Source organism: Tupaia chinensis, unplaced genomic scaffold (assembly GCF_000334495.1).
Source record: "Tupaia chinensis unplaced genomic scaffold, TupChi_1.0 Scaffold148019_1, whole genome shotgun sequence".
Lineage (NCBI taxonomy): Eukaryota > Metazoa > Chordata > Mammalia > Scandentia > Tupaiidae > Tupaia > Tupaia belangeri.
This window is the reverse complement of record NW_006207869.1, coordinates 541,060-557,670: the sequence shown is the minus strand read 5'-3', so window position 1 is coordinate 557,670 and position 16,611 is coordinate 541,060. Positions and strand designations below refer to the sequence as shown.

The 16,611-nt window shown below is 37.7% G+C and overlaps 1 protein-coding gene across 5 annotated transcripts in view; it reads right to left on the bottom strand.

Moving 5' to 3' along the window:
* PAX3 (paired box 3) overlaps nucleotides 1–16,611 on the bottom strand; it is a 130,272-nt gene that overhangs the window by 36,211 nt on the left and 77,450 nt on the right. For 3 of the 5 annotated variants that reach the window (XM_014584861.1, XM_006170108.1, XM_006170109.1), the window contains exon 6: nucleotides 11,664–11,869. In XM_014584861.1, coding sequence (XP_014440347.1) covers nucleotides 11,664–11,869 — 206 coding nt within the window. The remainder of the gene's footprint in view (nucleotides 1–11,663; nucleotides 11,870–16,611) is intronic. The other 2 variants (XM_027768928.1, XM_027768927.1) reach the window with 1 other exon arrangement.

Here is a 16,611-nt window from a genome sequence, read left to right as displayed (position 1 = left end):
TGTTATAATCATATAATTTAAGAAAGAGAAGAGAGAGAGATTTTTTCCTTTAGAATAAAATAGTTCAGTTTAGCAAACACTTTGCCAAAGCCTGTGCTCAAACTACTGATCTTCACTCAGGCATATGCTGGAAAGAATTTTGTCTTCTCTAGCCATTCTTGCAAGAAATTGCTATGGAAAGCTGTTCAAACTCCTTCAAAATATAAACATTTAATACTCCTTAAGTTTCCAACAGGAAAAGAAGGTAAGTCAATATTTTCCCATGTTGATACATAATTGAATTAGAATTTTATTTAACTTAATAAATTGCCACCTAGTTTAATAGAACCAAAAACAGTGCTCAATTTCAGGTCTACATCAATTGTGTTTTCTCACTGCATCTGTTACCATGAATTCCAGACACATTCGGGTAAGGAAACCTATTTAAGGAAGTACCTGAAACAACCTGTGTCAGCCTGAGAGGGTTGAGGGCAGGAATTTGGGGTCATGTACATGCATGAGAGTACTGCACCATACCACACACTATAGTCATATTCTATGTTATAAAATCTCGTGGTTAAGGAGGTACTCTGGCTCCATCAGGGTGGTCCCCCCACACCTATCTAGACCACCTATGTGCAAGGAGTGCCTCTCCAGCCCTATATACTAGCCTTAAAAGAAAGCTTAATTTACAAAAATTCTAATATGTGGGGCCAGCAGGTGATGTGATGGTTAAGGCACTGGACTCTCACATGACTGACCCCGCTGTTCAAGTCCCAGACCCTATAGCTTGAAAATTACATGGGGCGCATGTATGTATACTCAAAATCCCAATGGAAGAATAAAGAAGAAGGGATTGTGGCATGGTCATCCCCCCAAGGGGTGATTTCTCACTTTTCCTCTGTCTCTTTCCAACAAGCACACGTGCCTTATAGCAAAAACCTAAAAGATTCTGAGAAGGATACCAAACTTGAGCTGTGAAATATTGCTTTCCTTTACTAAAAATGAAGATTTTCTGCTGAGACTTCTCCCTCTAGATTCATTTCTAGTGGGTAGGGTTACTTCTGTCTCCTCCATTTATCTCTGTCTCTCTGTGTCTCTCTGTGACTTTTAATTTTTCTTTAAGGTAAAGTATTCTCTGGGCTCTCAAGCCCCTCCTTTATTGTACTAATTGTGCCTTTCCCTATTCCATTTAGGAAAGGCACAAATCTAGGCCAGGCCTATCCTCAGATGGATACTGAACTTGAGGTGTGAAATACAGCTTTGGTGTGGCGAGCAGTTTTCATTTTTTGCTTTTTAAAATTAAAATCTAAAGTTTTTATCATCTTTTTTCTTCTCTTTTATTTTATTTTTTTTCTTCTTTCCTCTTCTCCAATTCTCTTCCTTTTTTGTTATCTTTATTCACTGGCTGCTCAGCCTCTATGCACTGTCTAGACAGTTCCAACTGAATGGGATCCAAACATCTAAATATGATTATGGTCAGAATATTCCTCTATTCTCACTGAATCTGATGCACAAAGAGTGAAACGGAATGGAAGAGAGATTGCAGATTACCTCCTCCTCCATGCCTCTGAACGCTCAGACTGAAACGCACCATTGATGCATCAGATGACTAGAAATCACTGCAGGGTCACAAGAAATATGGAAAAGCAAGAAAATACTTCTCCTCCAAGGACAAAGAATAACTCCTTTCATAGAACCAAGAACAGTGCTCAATTTCAGGTCTACATCAATTGTGTTTTCTCACTGTGTCTGTTACCATGACTTCTAGACACATCCAGGTAAGGAAACCTATTTAAGGAAGTATCTGAAACAACCTGTGTCAGCTGAGAGGGTTGAGGGAATTTGGGATCATGTACATGCATCTCATGACCCCATGAGATGGTACAATGAAACTCATGGAAATATTTGATAAAAAAAATTTAGAATATTCATAGTGACAAAGCTAAAAGAGATGAAAGAGAAGAGAGACAATGAACACCAGAAGAGGCAGGATAAAGGAGCTGAGAAGTTCCAGGAGGTGAGGAAATTCTTTCAAGATCTAAAAGAGGAAATACACTCTATAAAAAAGAATCAGATGAACCTGTTAGGGATAAAGGCTACAATACAGGAAGTCAAAAACCTCCCTTGAAAGTATTAAAAACAGACTAGATCCTACAGAAAATTGAATCTCAGATGTAGAAGATAGAAACGCTGGCCTAGAAAAATCCACCATGAAGACTGAGAAAATTGCCCCCAAAATGAGAATAATATACGAGAAATACTAGATACCAACAAACATACAAACATCTGGATAATTGGTATCCCACAAGGCAAAGATACTCATAAGGGCATTGATAATCTATTCCATGAAATCCTGTAAGAAAACTTTCCAAACCTAGAAAGACATTCAAAGATCCAGTCCCAAGAAATACAAAGGACCCCAAATAGAATCAACCCATAAAGACAAGAAACTAAGATTGGCAAGAGAGAAATGTCAAATTACCTACAAAGTATATCCCATCAGGCTAACAGCAGACCTCTTATTGGAAACAATGTGAGCAAGTAAAGAATGGGAAAATATATTCAAAGTGTTAAGGGAAAAGCAATTTCCACCAAGAATACTGTACCCAGCAAGATTATCCTTCATACCGGAAGAAAAGACAAGAACATTCTCAAATAAACAAAAACCGAAAGAACTTACCAACACCGGGCCAGATCTCCAAGAAGTTTGCAAGGGAGTGCTACACCAGAAAAATTAAATACAGACACATAGAAATAAGAGTTCAAAACCTAAGAAAATGGCCAACTTAATAGTAGGGACAAGTCTGGAGTTGAATATTATACACCAAAATTTAATCAGGAAGATCAAACCAGAACAGAAGATAGATTAAGTACATGAGACTGAACTGGTGAAATAGAATTTTATGACTTTTGATTAAAACATTGCTGGTTTTCTTCTAGGCTTTCTTTTCTGGTTCTAAGGATTTTTGTCCTGACTTGAACTGCCAATAGTTTTATGTACCTACTATTTGAACAGAATCCTAACCTGTTTTCTGGCTTTAAGCTTTTAAGCAAATTTCCTTAACATTTCTTTGATTTATTAAAGTTAAAACTGCTTTTCTTGAAATTAAAAAATATATTTTAAAATACCTATTCAATGGCTGTAGTAAGCTATATAGCATCAGCTAGGTGCTACCTTATAATATACTCATTCTACTCAGAGTTTCACACCTAAAGTCAGACATATATACATATATATGTATATACCAGCTGAACTTGCTATTGAAAGTAGTTAGATTATTTAAGAAATTTCATGAATCAATAAAATGTGGGGGACAAAAAGAATGGAAAACAACTGTAGGCACCTGAGACAGTGGGGACGAGAGTGGGAAATAGCAGAGGATGATAAATAGGAGGAAAATGCACACACACACACACACACACACACACACACGCACATATATAGGTATGAAACTAGAAATGGAAAATCATTGATAATAACATGTATGATTAAGCCACTATGCAATATATTCTAGATGGGAAATCACACTTTTTATGCTATGACAATGTTCAGTGAATGAATGTAAATTAATGAATTAATATTTTTAAAAGTTTCTGAAGAAAATTACAGTGCATTTGTCACTAGATTCTCACTTTCTCCATATTTTTAGCTCAAGGTATTTTGTGAATCAATAAAATGTGGGAAAAAAAGTTTTATGGAAGGGAAATAGGGGGAAGGAGAAGGAAAAAACAAGTAAAAGTATGCTTAATTGACAAAAAATGAGAAGTTATTGGCTGATAAGTTATAGAGTAATATCTTCAGCTTGACTGACACGCATGGTATTTATGCTGAGAAAAGAAATGTCGTACACTATAAAGATGTGATTAAATGTAAATAAATTTATTGAAAATAAATAAATAAAATGAAAATTTTTTAAATTTTTAAATAAAACCTGAAAATATATATATATATAAGAAAAAAAAATCTAATGTGACTTCCTAATGAAGATTTGCTATTCTCAATACCACTGGTAAGACCCATTAGGAAGAACTCAGAAACCTAGACTTAGGTTGTTAGCAGAGCATGTCACAATCTCTGCGCCAATTTCCTACTGTAATCTTTAGATAAGTAAACCAAGTTTGATTTGCCCCAGGGGTGTCTATGCTTGATCTTTACATCAGTCTCAGCCTCCTATTGATTCAAGGATCATTCTAATTCCATAATAACCCAGTTTTTAACATCAAAAATGTCTTTGCTCAAATAAGAAATAAGAAATGTCATAACTTTCTACAAATGTCTTCAAAAAATAGAATGCAAAATGCTAAGAGTAAAAGTGTTTTGGGTTTTATATCCATTTTTTCCCCAAACTAATAAAAATAAGTATTGAAGACATTAAGTAAGCCCACCAGGAGTTGGATTTAAATATTCCTATATTTATGATATGATATCTATTATATCTATAGTAAGAGATGAAGAGAAATAGTTGAGAAGCAACTCTATATTGGAAAACTAACCTTTATAAAATAGGAGATTTAAAAGTTTTCTAAAAGAAGGAATTAAGTGTTTAAGGTTAAACTAAATCAATCGAGAATGCTCTTCAGAAGGAAATTAGGACTTGTTGAGAACTGGCCTGCCTGTCTCTGGCCATTCATCCAGACTTTTTATCGGCTTCCCATTACCAGCCTTCTACATTTTCTGGAACCAGCTGTAGTCTGCCAAAAGAGGTATGAAAGAAAAATTATCTGATATTGCAAACTAAGAAATGGTCCTTGTCTTCTTTATGCAATGAAACTCAGAAAAGACAGATCTATTTTCAGTAGGAATAAAAGGTGCCCATGAATAAAATACCTTTATTTTAGGTACCCAAACAGATCAAGCACAATGATCCTAGGATATACTGTTAATACCTTATATTTAACTGAAAGAAATTTCCTCGGTACTCAGAAGTCTTCAATAATTTTTTTTAATATTGAATGGCTAATTCCTAATAGATAACCAATGAACAATCTCCTATATGGTATGTATGAGTATATTACTAAGTTTATCTAAAACAGAGGGAGACCTTTATGATCCAGTAGTTGTAACTACTAGAAATGTTTTGAAAAGAGTAGCAATGGCAGCAAAGACAAACTGGCCTTTGATTGACATTCTAGGAGAGAATACGCATTGTGCACCTTTACCAGTAGGGCAAAAAGAACAAGTTTCACAGGCAACTACATACATGTTAAATGTAATTCTATGTCAATAATTCAATATAATGCCACTTTCCCCACACAGCATTACCTGTCCTTTCTTATCACACTTCACATGGGAGGGAAACGGGGGCAGGAAGCACACATTGGCCAGTAACCTGCTATCATCACAGTTAATTGCTATATATAAAAATACTCCATCCAAGCAAGTTTTGTTTCATGTGACGAGCTGCAGCCTGATTGACTTTCATTGGTCCATCCTTTTCCTTACTTGTATTTCTTTCCTAAGTAAGTCCATAAAGCTATATTCATAGGAACTGATCTTTAGATGCATTTCTGGAGTAGGATATCATCCAATTATTTCTTCTTTTTTTTTTTATTTGTTATAGGTTCATGTTTTCACCAGAGAGAGTCAGAAGGAGGGAGACAGAGAGAAAGAGAGAGGGAAAGTGAGGGGATGGCCACACCACAATCCTTGCTCCTTCATTCTCCTCTTGGGATTTTGGGCACATACACACATCCACCAGTCATGTTTTTCGAGCCACCAAGTCCAGGACTAGAACCATGCAGTCAGCCATGTGGGATCCAGCCACATTAACCAGTACTCCAGCAGCTGGCCTGTCAAATAATTTTTTTGAAGAAAAATTTAAATTGGCTGAACTATCCCCATAACATAATAACTAAGAAAAAATATTTATGTATATCGCAAGAGAGAATAAAATTGTCATAAACTTTTCTCTTCATGAGTAAATAACTAGTTTGTTCAGATTCTCAAGAATATAAATTCAGGAAAACGTAGTCGATTTTTAAAAACTTGTTTTCTTTACCCGTTAGAGTATGTCCATGCTCACTTGAGAGCAAGAGGGAAAAAACAGATGAGCACCCTCCACAGAGTCTGGTCACAATCCTCTTCCTCCAACCCTCCAGCCTTTCAGATTTGGGGCACTCACATGTGTGCCCAGCGTGTTTCAGGCTGATTAGACTGGGGATTCAAACTGTGGTCTCTAGGTGGGATCCAGCTTCTTTTGAGCAAGACATTACTGCTACCCAACAGAGCCAGTCCCCAAAAACTTGGTACTTGCTATAGCAAAGGTAACAGTAATACTTTTTATTCACAAGGGTATGAGGCACACCAGGCAAAAGCTGAATCTCAACTCCTCCACTTACTACTACTGTGATCTTGAACAATTTGCTTAATTATCTGTGGACCTCTATCTTCTCATCTACTGAAGGAATGTAAAAAGACTACTTCACAAGATTGTTGTGACAATTTGAAAAGTCAAAGCATTTAAAAAGAATACCTAGGAGATACTGTGTTTGACAAATGTTAGCTATTGAGTTAAAAAGTCTCCCATGGACACTTCTGTTTGAGAACCCAAGAATGAAAGCCTTGCTTTGTTGCCTTCACTCTATGGTCCACAGCCAAAGCCTTCTGTGCCAATGAGTAAACAGAAAAGTACCCAAAGAACACCTCAACCAATTGGAAGCCAGTTTGACTTGAATGGAGGCTTAGGTCAAATTTGCTTCCAAGTTTCATGGATTAGGGCTAATTATCCCAGGGTGTAAGCCTAATTTTGCCCATCAATAAATTACTGGTTTATATATTGGTGGTGTGCTCAAAGGCAATCTAACCTACATTATTCCAGATGGGTTGCTTGAAATCTTCAAATGCAATTTGAAAAAAATGAGAAGAGAATGTAATACTTATCCTTAGAAATAGAGTTCACACAATTATAAACTGCTTGACTAAACACTAGACCCACTGGTGTCTAATGCTGCAATGCCAAGCACAGTACTTTCCAAGGGGGTAAATTGAGGACAAACTGCTCAATTCCCTGGACCTTCTCATTCACTCCCTACTCCCTTCTCTTCCTCTGCCAAACCCTCCAGGCTCTCCGATCATGACTGCTCCTCAGCTTTGCCACTATGTGCAGAGAACTTTGGGATGAGAATGAGCAAGGTAAGCAAGAAGGAATGCCATGCTCCCCTGGCTTTCAAAGGACCATGGACACACATGAAAGCACACCCAAATGCATCTTTATACATCCCAAGAGCAAATGCCTGCAGAGAATTCCAAGATGACCGTATTTTTATTTCCTTGTGAAGTTCAGGATATCTCGTACCTATTTTAACTTCTGAATTACACAGATCTGTTAGGTGACTTTACATCACCACTGTGCTTCCCTGAGAATCCCAAATTACTGAGGTTCTAAGGATCCTGAGAAATTATGCATCCTAGTAATATTTAATCACAGTGTGGAAGAAAGATGATATCCGAAAATATAATGAAAGCCAGGGGCCCTTTCCCCAGTTAATAAATAGTTGTGTACATACACAAACAGAGGCACAACCTTATGTATACAAATCTCAAGTTTTTCAGACCTCCTGAAGTTTACCCTTGATTATCCTGATGTCTATGAATCCATGCTGAGAAAATTTTATCTAACCTACCCCATACTTTTTTTTTGTTTTTTGTTTTTTGGGGGTTTTTGTTTTTGGTTTTGGTTTTTGGTTTTGGTTTTGGTTTTGGTTTTGGTTTTTTGCCATGAGACAAATGCCCTGGCCAGAAAGAAACAGAGAAACGGAGAGAGAGGGAAAGTGAGAAATCACACTCCCCTCCCCCACAGGGAATAGCTTGCTGCAATCCCTTCTCCTCCAGTTGCCTTTCAGGATTTTGGACATATACACACATGCTGGGTGTGATTTTCAAGCCACCAGGTCCAGGACTTGAACATTTATTGACCTTCACTGTGCCACTTGCTGGCCCTACCTACCCCATACTTTTAAAATAAATAATAATAATAAAGACACACAGATACACAAACAAAAATCCATCAAGATTAAGTAACTTGTTCAACAAAACATGTCCAGCAATCTGGGTCCAAAAATCCACATCTTTGGACTCTACTTAAATGCCACTCCCACAAGTTGCTTGCTTTCCTGTCTTCTTTTATCTAGGTGATCAAAGAAAATGACACTGGCTTTTTATGGAACTCTTAGAAGGAATATTTACTAAAACTTTTGTACATCTTAAATGTTTGCAAGTAATTCTTAACCACAAAACTTTAGTGCTTATCTAAAGATAATAGATAATATCTAGATAATAATAGCTACCCACATGAGTTAGGTACATCATCTTTTTTTCTTTTTCTTTTTCCTTTTTTGACTTGTAGTGCTATTATGACTAGGCAAGTAATTCTTTGGTAGACAACAATTCTTAGATTGTGTACTCAGATTCAGCTATGTTAAATACAACATAGCTACCGTCCAAATGAACTTTTATAAAACATGGATAAAGACCTGAGTTATATCGTTGGTCTCATCTCTATCGAGAATAGCCTAGAAATATGTTTCCCCAGGAAAAGAGAAATGGAATGTAGACATGGTTTGGAGTTTTTTCAGAGTTGGTGTTTGGTTTTCCCAGATGCCCCAAATTAAGCGAACTCATATTCTCTGGTTATCACTCAAACTGAATTGACTTTGCTACTGGTTTCCCAGATCCTTCTAAAAACGAAAGGATTTTCTTCTGGCATTTTAATCAGTGATTAACAACTCCCTTCTTTTTCCTGCTGGGTTAAGTAAAAGATCCATATGCTGGGTGTTCTAGGGAATCTGTTAGGCTGTAGATCATAGCTGTGGTGCAAGACGTGATGTGTCCCAAGGGAACTAAAGAAGCCATAAGGAATGTAAAGAGTCACCGGGTTAAAGCCACATTAAGACAGCTGCTACGTTAATGAGGGCTCTGCTTTGGAGAGGAGGTCACTGTATGGAAAAATATGAACCAATCTTTATTGGTTTGATCCCATGTCCTCTGAAAGTTAATGGGCCATTATTATCATGCTTTGACATTCACTGAGCCAGATGAGAATGCTGGATACCGTGCAAGCTGCAAGGCTTTAAAATTCTCTGTTCCCCATTCCCATGTGTGACAAAGGCAGGAATGAGGTGAAGCAACACCAAATATTCTTTTCAGTTTTTCATCACCTTCCTTGTCTGATCGCTTTAAAATAAATGTTTATCTTTCAACACACACTGAGTTCAGGACTGTTACTTGATCTCGCTTAAGAACAAATCCAGAATGCAGGTTTGGCCGGCCATGGAGACTACAGACTAAAAACTGGAATATAGTGAACATTCAGAAGAGGGATGACTGGATCTTACTTCTCATTTAAACCAAGTATTCACAGTACTATAATAAAGGCAGAATATATTTTTATATATTGAGCTCTCGGAAAAGTCATGAAGTATTTTTTTCTGTTATTCTATGCAAAAATGCATCATGACTGTTCCAACAACCTATTATATGCATGTGTATATGTCTATGTATATGTGTGTGTATGTGTGTGTGTGTGTGTGTGTGTGTGTGTGTGTGTGTGTAGTACTTATAGCACCGATGTATAAAATATTACAGTATAGTAATACTATAGAATTCTGCTACCCATTTCTTTGGGATAGAGTGTTCCTTCCCACTGCACAGTATAGAAATGAAATCCATAAAGCACAAATCATGATAATGTAATGGGAAGAAACACTCTGTATCCCAGTGAAATGTTAGAGTAATTCAAGAGCCCCAACTTAAAAACATCAAGGATAGAAACCTCGGTATATCTGTGATTCTTCTCTCACTCACCCTTCTACCCACCTCCAGCTCACACAACCAGTTGCCCATATTCTACCTCTGAAACCTTTCGCCACCATCCCTTCCTTGCCGCTCCAGCCACCATCACCTTTCTCATGCTGAAGTCCCCACTGCCTAGCACATTGTGTGAGCTCTCTAGCCTGAAACCCAAGACGCCCACAGACAGTCCTCAGCCCTGCCACCATATTCTTTCCACCACCCTACCACTCCTGACATTCTAGCCAAACTGAACCGTCCACCATTCTCTCTACATGATCAGAGTGAAAATAAAAGGTCATCATATATGTAACCACTTCCAATTCTGTGCCTTTGTTTGGATAATTCTCTAGTACAAATATACTCTCCCTGTCCCATGACTACCCATCTAGCCTAGAAATTCTCTCAAACCTGCCCAAATAGGCCTCTCTTATTTCTTCCAAGATCTCATCTTTTCCTTTTTTCAACTCTGATTGCACTTTTTCCTCTCTCTCTTGACATTTTTCACATCTGCTTTTAAAATTATTCTCGTGTTTACCCTATTACCCATGTTAGACTGCGGTACTTTGAGAGATCTGCCTTATTTCATCTTAGCATTCCTTGACTTTTCTAATACTATTAAATATCTTATGGAAAGTTAAATAAAACAATCCTTCTATGTAGGCCCTACAGCCTGGAAGAGGCTTCTTTCATAAAATTCTTCAATAGGAGCGTGAAATGGGTGCATATGTGAAAGACTGATCAATCTAAGGACCATGGCAACTGACACATTATTGAATCTCCAGCCTGACTTTGACTATGAAAGTCAAGATTCTGGCAGTAATACAGAACATTTCTAAGTAAAATAACTAAACTTCTGGGTCAGTAAAGAGTTCTAGACTCCCTAAGACACTTGTATTCTCTCCAGTAGCACTTTACCAACTTGAAGGAGAAATTCATCGCTAATGATGAAAATATTATTCTACACTCAATACAGGCATATTGCATCAAAGTAGCATTTTCCAGAAGTTTCAGAGCACTTTTAAGAGTTCAAAAGATAATTAACATGTTCTTAAAAATAACATAGTTGCTAGAAATGCTTCCAGACTACCAAATCCTTACAGAAAAGGATTGTCCTTTGTACACCTTGGCACTTTTTCAGAATTGAAAAGCAACAGAGAGGAAGTATATGAAATCCAATTACTTCTATATTAGCTATCCAGCTACTTGAACATGAGTAATTACTTAAATAATAAGAGTCTTAGTTTCCTCATCTATAAATTGGAAGTAGTTTGGCCAGCCTTATAACTAGTGTTTAAGGAAGTCAGATCTCATGTAGCCCACCACAGTTCAAATCCTGGTCCCACTGACTTGAAGAATGCACTAGCACATATGTGTGTGCCCAGAATCCCGACAGGATGAAGAAATGGAGAATGGATTGCAGTGTGATCATGCCACCTGGGATGGTCCTACTCTCCCTCTATCTCTGTCTCTCTGTCTCTCTGGTAAGTACACATGCCTTCTGGCAGTAAAAAGATACTAGGGAGAGGATAATACCAACCTAGGGATGTCGTAGTGATAAATGGGCTCGTTCATATAAAGCACTCAAACAGTACCTGGCACAGACTGACCACTCAAAATGTTTGCTGTCACCTGCATACTACCCTGAAGTCCATGCCGTACCTGGTACACAATAAAGACTCCTAGAATGAAGGGTAACGTGAACAAATACACTTTTGTATGTCATAAATGACATAATCTCATTCTCTTAGTAACAACGAGCAAAGTCTCAGATGTGCACCATAGTATTCTAATATTGTTTTTCTTCTTAATTGAAAATATGTTTTACATGAGGAGATATTGTTTGGTTTCCTATCTGGATTGAAGTAGGGAATAGGTGTTTGGACGCCAGTACCTGTACTCGGGCCTCAGTCAGTTTTGCCCGCTGGGCCAGCTCCTCCCTGGTATAAATATCAGGGTAGTGGGTTCTTTCAAAAGCACGTTCCAGTTCTTCAAGCTGTTCTGCTGTGAAGGTGGTTCGACTCCTGCGCTGTTTCCTCTTTAGTGGCAAATCCGGTTCGGAGTCAATGTCAGAGCCTTCATCTGATTGGGGTGCTGAGGCTGAAAGCACAAGATGGGGGAAAAGCGACAAAATATTAATGGAAAAACAAGTCTGAGCAAGCTGTGATGACTCAAATCCTGGGCTCAAGTACATTCCCAACATCTCCCATGAACATTAAGTCCCTCGATGGAATACTACATTATCAAATGATACTCGATCTCTTCCCCTACGCAATCTTCCTGCCCCCAGACAAATAATTACTCTTAGCATCTGCCACTCCACGATGAATATGAGCTCTTAGAAAACAGAGCCAGACCTGATTCCATTTTTACACCCCTGGATCCAGCACTTAATGGGTACTCTATTTGTGTCTAATGAATGAATCACATTTAATTTAGCTCCTTGTACCAGCCATGACTCCAGGCAATTGGTTTCCACATGTGATTTTGAGGAGCCAGAGGTGGTACATTGGGAAAACCCAATTCCTTGCAAGGCTGGTCCACATGTGAAGGGCCTAGTTTCCTCCTGGAGATCTCCCTGAGTGTGCCCAACCTCACACGCCCATGGCCCAGAGTTGGCAGAAGCTGGAGAGGGGAACCACAGCATCAAGACCCTGTTGGGATGCTCTTTCTTTGAGTCTCACTGTCTCTCTTGTTCATGGAAGAAATACATAAACTTTCTTTACAATGTGATTTTTTTTTAATCCCAAAATTGACTTAATATCTAAAAACATCAATAACAATAAACTACTGCAGGATTCCTAGATGTTTATTAGACCCTACTTTTCCATAAGAAACATTTTTTTAAATTTAATATCTCATTACTAATCATTGGAAATGCTTTATGGAGAATTTCCATATTGCTAAAGTAAGTCTCAAGAACTAACCCCACGAAAAAACAGGCATCAACTACTGAACTGCCATAAAACTAAAGTTCAGAGTTTTAGTCTCTGCTAAGGGTGTGGTGGGCAGCTGTTCAGGACAGCTGTTTGATTTGAAGAGCCCAGTGTGGAAAAAAAAGTGGGGTCCATTGTTCAAACACTATCACAAGTTTTAAGATGGTAACAAAAGAGCATCAACCCAAGTGCAGAGTCCTTCTGTGCGTGGAGTCCAGGGCAAGTCTACAGAACAAATGTCCACGAAGCCATCTCTGCTCTGACCTCCTTCCCACAAAGCATGTGCTTGCCTGAATTCTCCTGAGAAAGGGGAGTTGGAAATTTAGGAGACAAGTACCTAGGAAGAGGTGGGGGGCTGAGGAAGCCAGTAGAAACTGCATTAACAATACTGTATGATGTCTGCTCCCGTAAGAACAGGGTCCGACTCCTTATAGAAAGAAGCTGTGACTAGAGGCTAGCAAAGCCTCATATTTCTAATTCTTTTTTCATCTTAAACTCAAACTTAACTCTGCCCTGTGGCAATCTAACATTTCATTCTATTTCAGTAGAAGTTATAAGCTGTCCCCAAAAGATACACATCCCAAATGAAAACATGAATATAATTATAGTTCTATATTGTATTCATATGTAACTACTGTGAAATTAAGAGGCAATAGAGTGAATTAGTAATAAAGATGACAAGGCGCCAGCTGGTGGCACAGTAGTAATGCAACACGAGGAAGGTCCCATGTTCGCATCCCAGGACCTCTCTCAGCAGAGAGTATACCTGACCCTGGCCCCCAGGACAGGGAGATCACAGCATGAGGCCCCTGTCAGGGGTTGCTCTCCCTTTCTCTCATTGCCTCTTGTGCAGCTCTCTCTCATGGAAGACATAAACTTTTAAAGTTAATAATAACAACAATATATTATAAATCAAAAAAAATACACCTGAAAACAAATACCAATACTTAAAAGCAAAGGAGAACTATACACTGAACCTACTGTGTCCTCCGTATCCTGCTTGGTTTTTTCAGTTCTATTAACCAATTTAATATAAAATGGTCTCATTTAATATCAGTTTTATTTTAGGATACCTTAGTAGTAACCTTTAAAAAGAAAAAGAGACTTTCTTAACTGTAAGGACATATTAAAAGAGTATTAACGTGCTAAGAAACATACCACACATTGCACTGTGAACTTCAGAAGTTCCCAATATGATTGATAGGCATATGTATTTGATAAATGTGGGCTAAGCTAAAGGAGTGATCATTTGTGCCTAATTGTAGAGCAATGGTTCTCAAACTTTCAGAGCTTTGGTTTTTACTTGGAGAACTTAGTACAACAAGGATTGCTGGTCCCTTTCCATGGTTCTAGATTCAGAGACCCATGGGTGAGTCCAAGAACTTGCATTTCTAAGAGGTTTCAGGTGACCCATTCTAATTCTGCTGATCCTGAATGATAGCTGGAGAACTACCTCTACAGACTATTCCAAATTCATGGTTTTCCCTCTCAAACTTTCTAAGTATGGAAAACATTTCTGCCACAACTTATGAAAAAAAGTTACTTTCACAGATATATTTCTAAATTATAAATGACATGTTTCCTGAGAAACAAATGACTCATCCCCCAAAGAAGACAATAAATTGTCACAAGGTGTTTTTCTTTCTTGTTTCCCATTGCTGTTGCTCCCAGTTTCTGTTTGACATTTCTTTCCAAAGGGAATTCAGGTGGAAAACATCACAGCTTTAAGGACTGACCAAAAGCTTCCTCTGCCTCTAAGAACTCTAAATCTTTTTGCACATTCTCTTACTATGATCCCATTAGGATAATAGTATGTGGAAATTTTCATGTTTCCTTTGGGAGTCTCTGGGGCTATTAAATTCTCCCAAGTAAATATGATGTGCCATGCACTGTCAGGTCAATTAATCAAAATCATCTCTGGTTTCTGAAGAAAAAGACTGGCTAGATTTACAAGCACCACTGAGAATTAATCTTGAGGGTCAAGACCACTGTGTTTCACCTTAACAACCCACACCTCCCAGAATACAAACTCTGGGAGCTCCAGGCCCCGAACCCTAGGAACACAGTAGGTGCCCAATAAATACACGTTGAATGAATGCAAGTGCAGGATACAATTTCAGTCCTGCTCTAACACTGATTTCTCAGTATTTTACATCTTCAAAAAGAGGAATTCCACTCTTAGGAGTCTCTAAACATCTGTTTAGATGAGCTTTGGGTACATGAGAATACTCAAAAATTATTTGGAAAGTTTAGCAAATATCTGAATATTGGCATTTTCTGGGGAATGGTTATCAATTTTTTCAAAGAGGATTGTGTTTTTTTTCTGTGCAATTTGTTTTTTGAAGATGAAGGACTGCCAATGGCTAGTGATAAAATAGACTCAGGATCTTTAGTTCAATGGAATATATTTTTACCACCAAAAATACAATCTTCTTTAACAAGCCCACAGATCACTACTTTTATATCTAGACTGTTTGTTCAAAAGCAACAAAAAGGATGCATTTAACTAAGGAAACCTCCACAAAGCATCATTTCAAGTGACACTGAGAAATTATTTGCCTGATTTTTCTATCAAAAAATTACTTGAACCAACTATTTATTTCCAGCAACATAAAGCCACAGTCTCACAAGTTAATTCTAACCTTTTTCTCATCTAGAAACCCTAAACAGATGTGGACTTTAAAGCATGTAAAGTCAGCAACCCAAGATTAATCTACCAGCTAGAAAAAATCTAGCTATTTCTAAAGATGAAAATACTATTTCTTAAATCCCTCAATACAAATAAAATTCATTATTTCACAGAGCTTGATTCACAGTAAGTGACAGAATTTAAATCATTCAGTTTTTTTTTTCAAGAACAAATCTAAAATGTAAATTCTACTTTAATAGCACATAGGATATTGTCTTGTGGGAGTTCATCTATTCTACATACTCGGTTTCCACTCTAGCTACTAGAACAAATTAGATGTCATACCCAAAGTACTTGGTAGATTCAAAGAATCTAATCCTAAATATTACACAAAAGTAAAAGGGCAATTTAATTAGAGAAACTATATATATTTCCTTTCTCTACAGAAGACCTAATGCAGTGTTTTGGAAATGCTACAATGTTAGCAAGTCAGTTGTCTAAATGAGTTCATAAATTTCTGGGACAAAGCAACTAGATTAGCTATAATAATCTCTTTGGACTATTACTGCTACACTACCTTATTATATTAAAGGAAGATGTTTTTATTGCATTTATGTTGCTCAATTGTATTCTACAGATGTCTTCACAAACACTTTTTTTAGTATTCATTAAATAGAGACATTGTCTTCAGTTTGCAGTTCCACAATAGCTTTCCTAAGGAAAGCCCTATCGATTTACAATGTACAACTTCTAAATGGACGTATCATTGCTTTAAGTAGGATACCAATTTGCAGATTTTATCCCAAATCATATCGTTCTCAGATTTGGAAAGTTTTGACTATTATCAACCCTTCACGACCCACTCTCTGACCTATACATTAGTTTAACTCAATGTTACCAATGACCCTGGAACAAAGGAGGACAATGTCACCAATGACCCCAGGAGGACAAGGATTTCTCTCCCTTCCCGTGTAATGAACAACCCTGGAAAGTCGGTACATACCTCACCATACAGAAACAGGAAAGTGAGAGACTCAGAAAGCATACTCAGGTCTGGCAGCTAAGGAAACAGATTTACCTAGGCCTTTGGGACTGCAGAGGATAGATTCTCTTTCTCTCTTGTAGCATGTAACACCCTAAGTAAGTGTTGAGTCTATTTCTCTCTCTCTCTCTCTCTATCTCTGTCTCTCTCTGTCACACACACACACACACACACACACACACACACACACACACACACATACACACTGTCCTCTTCAAGAACGACAAGAAGAAAG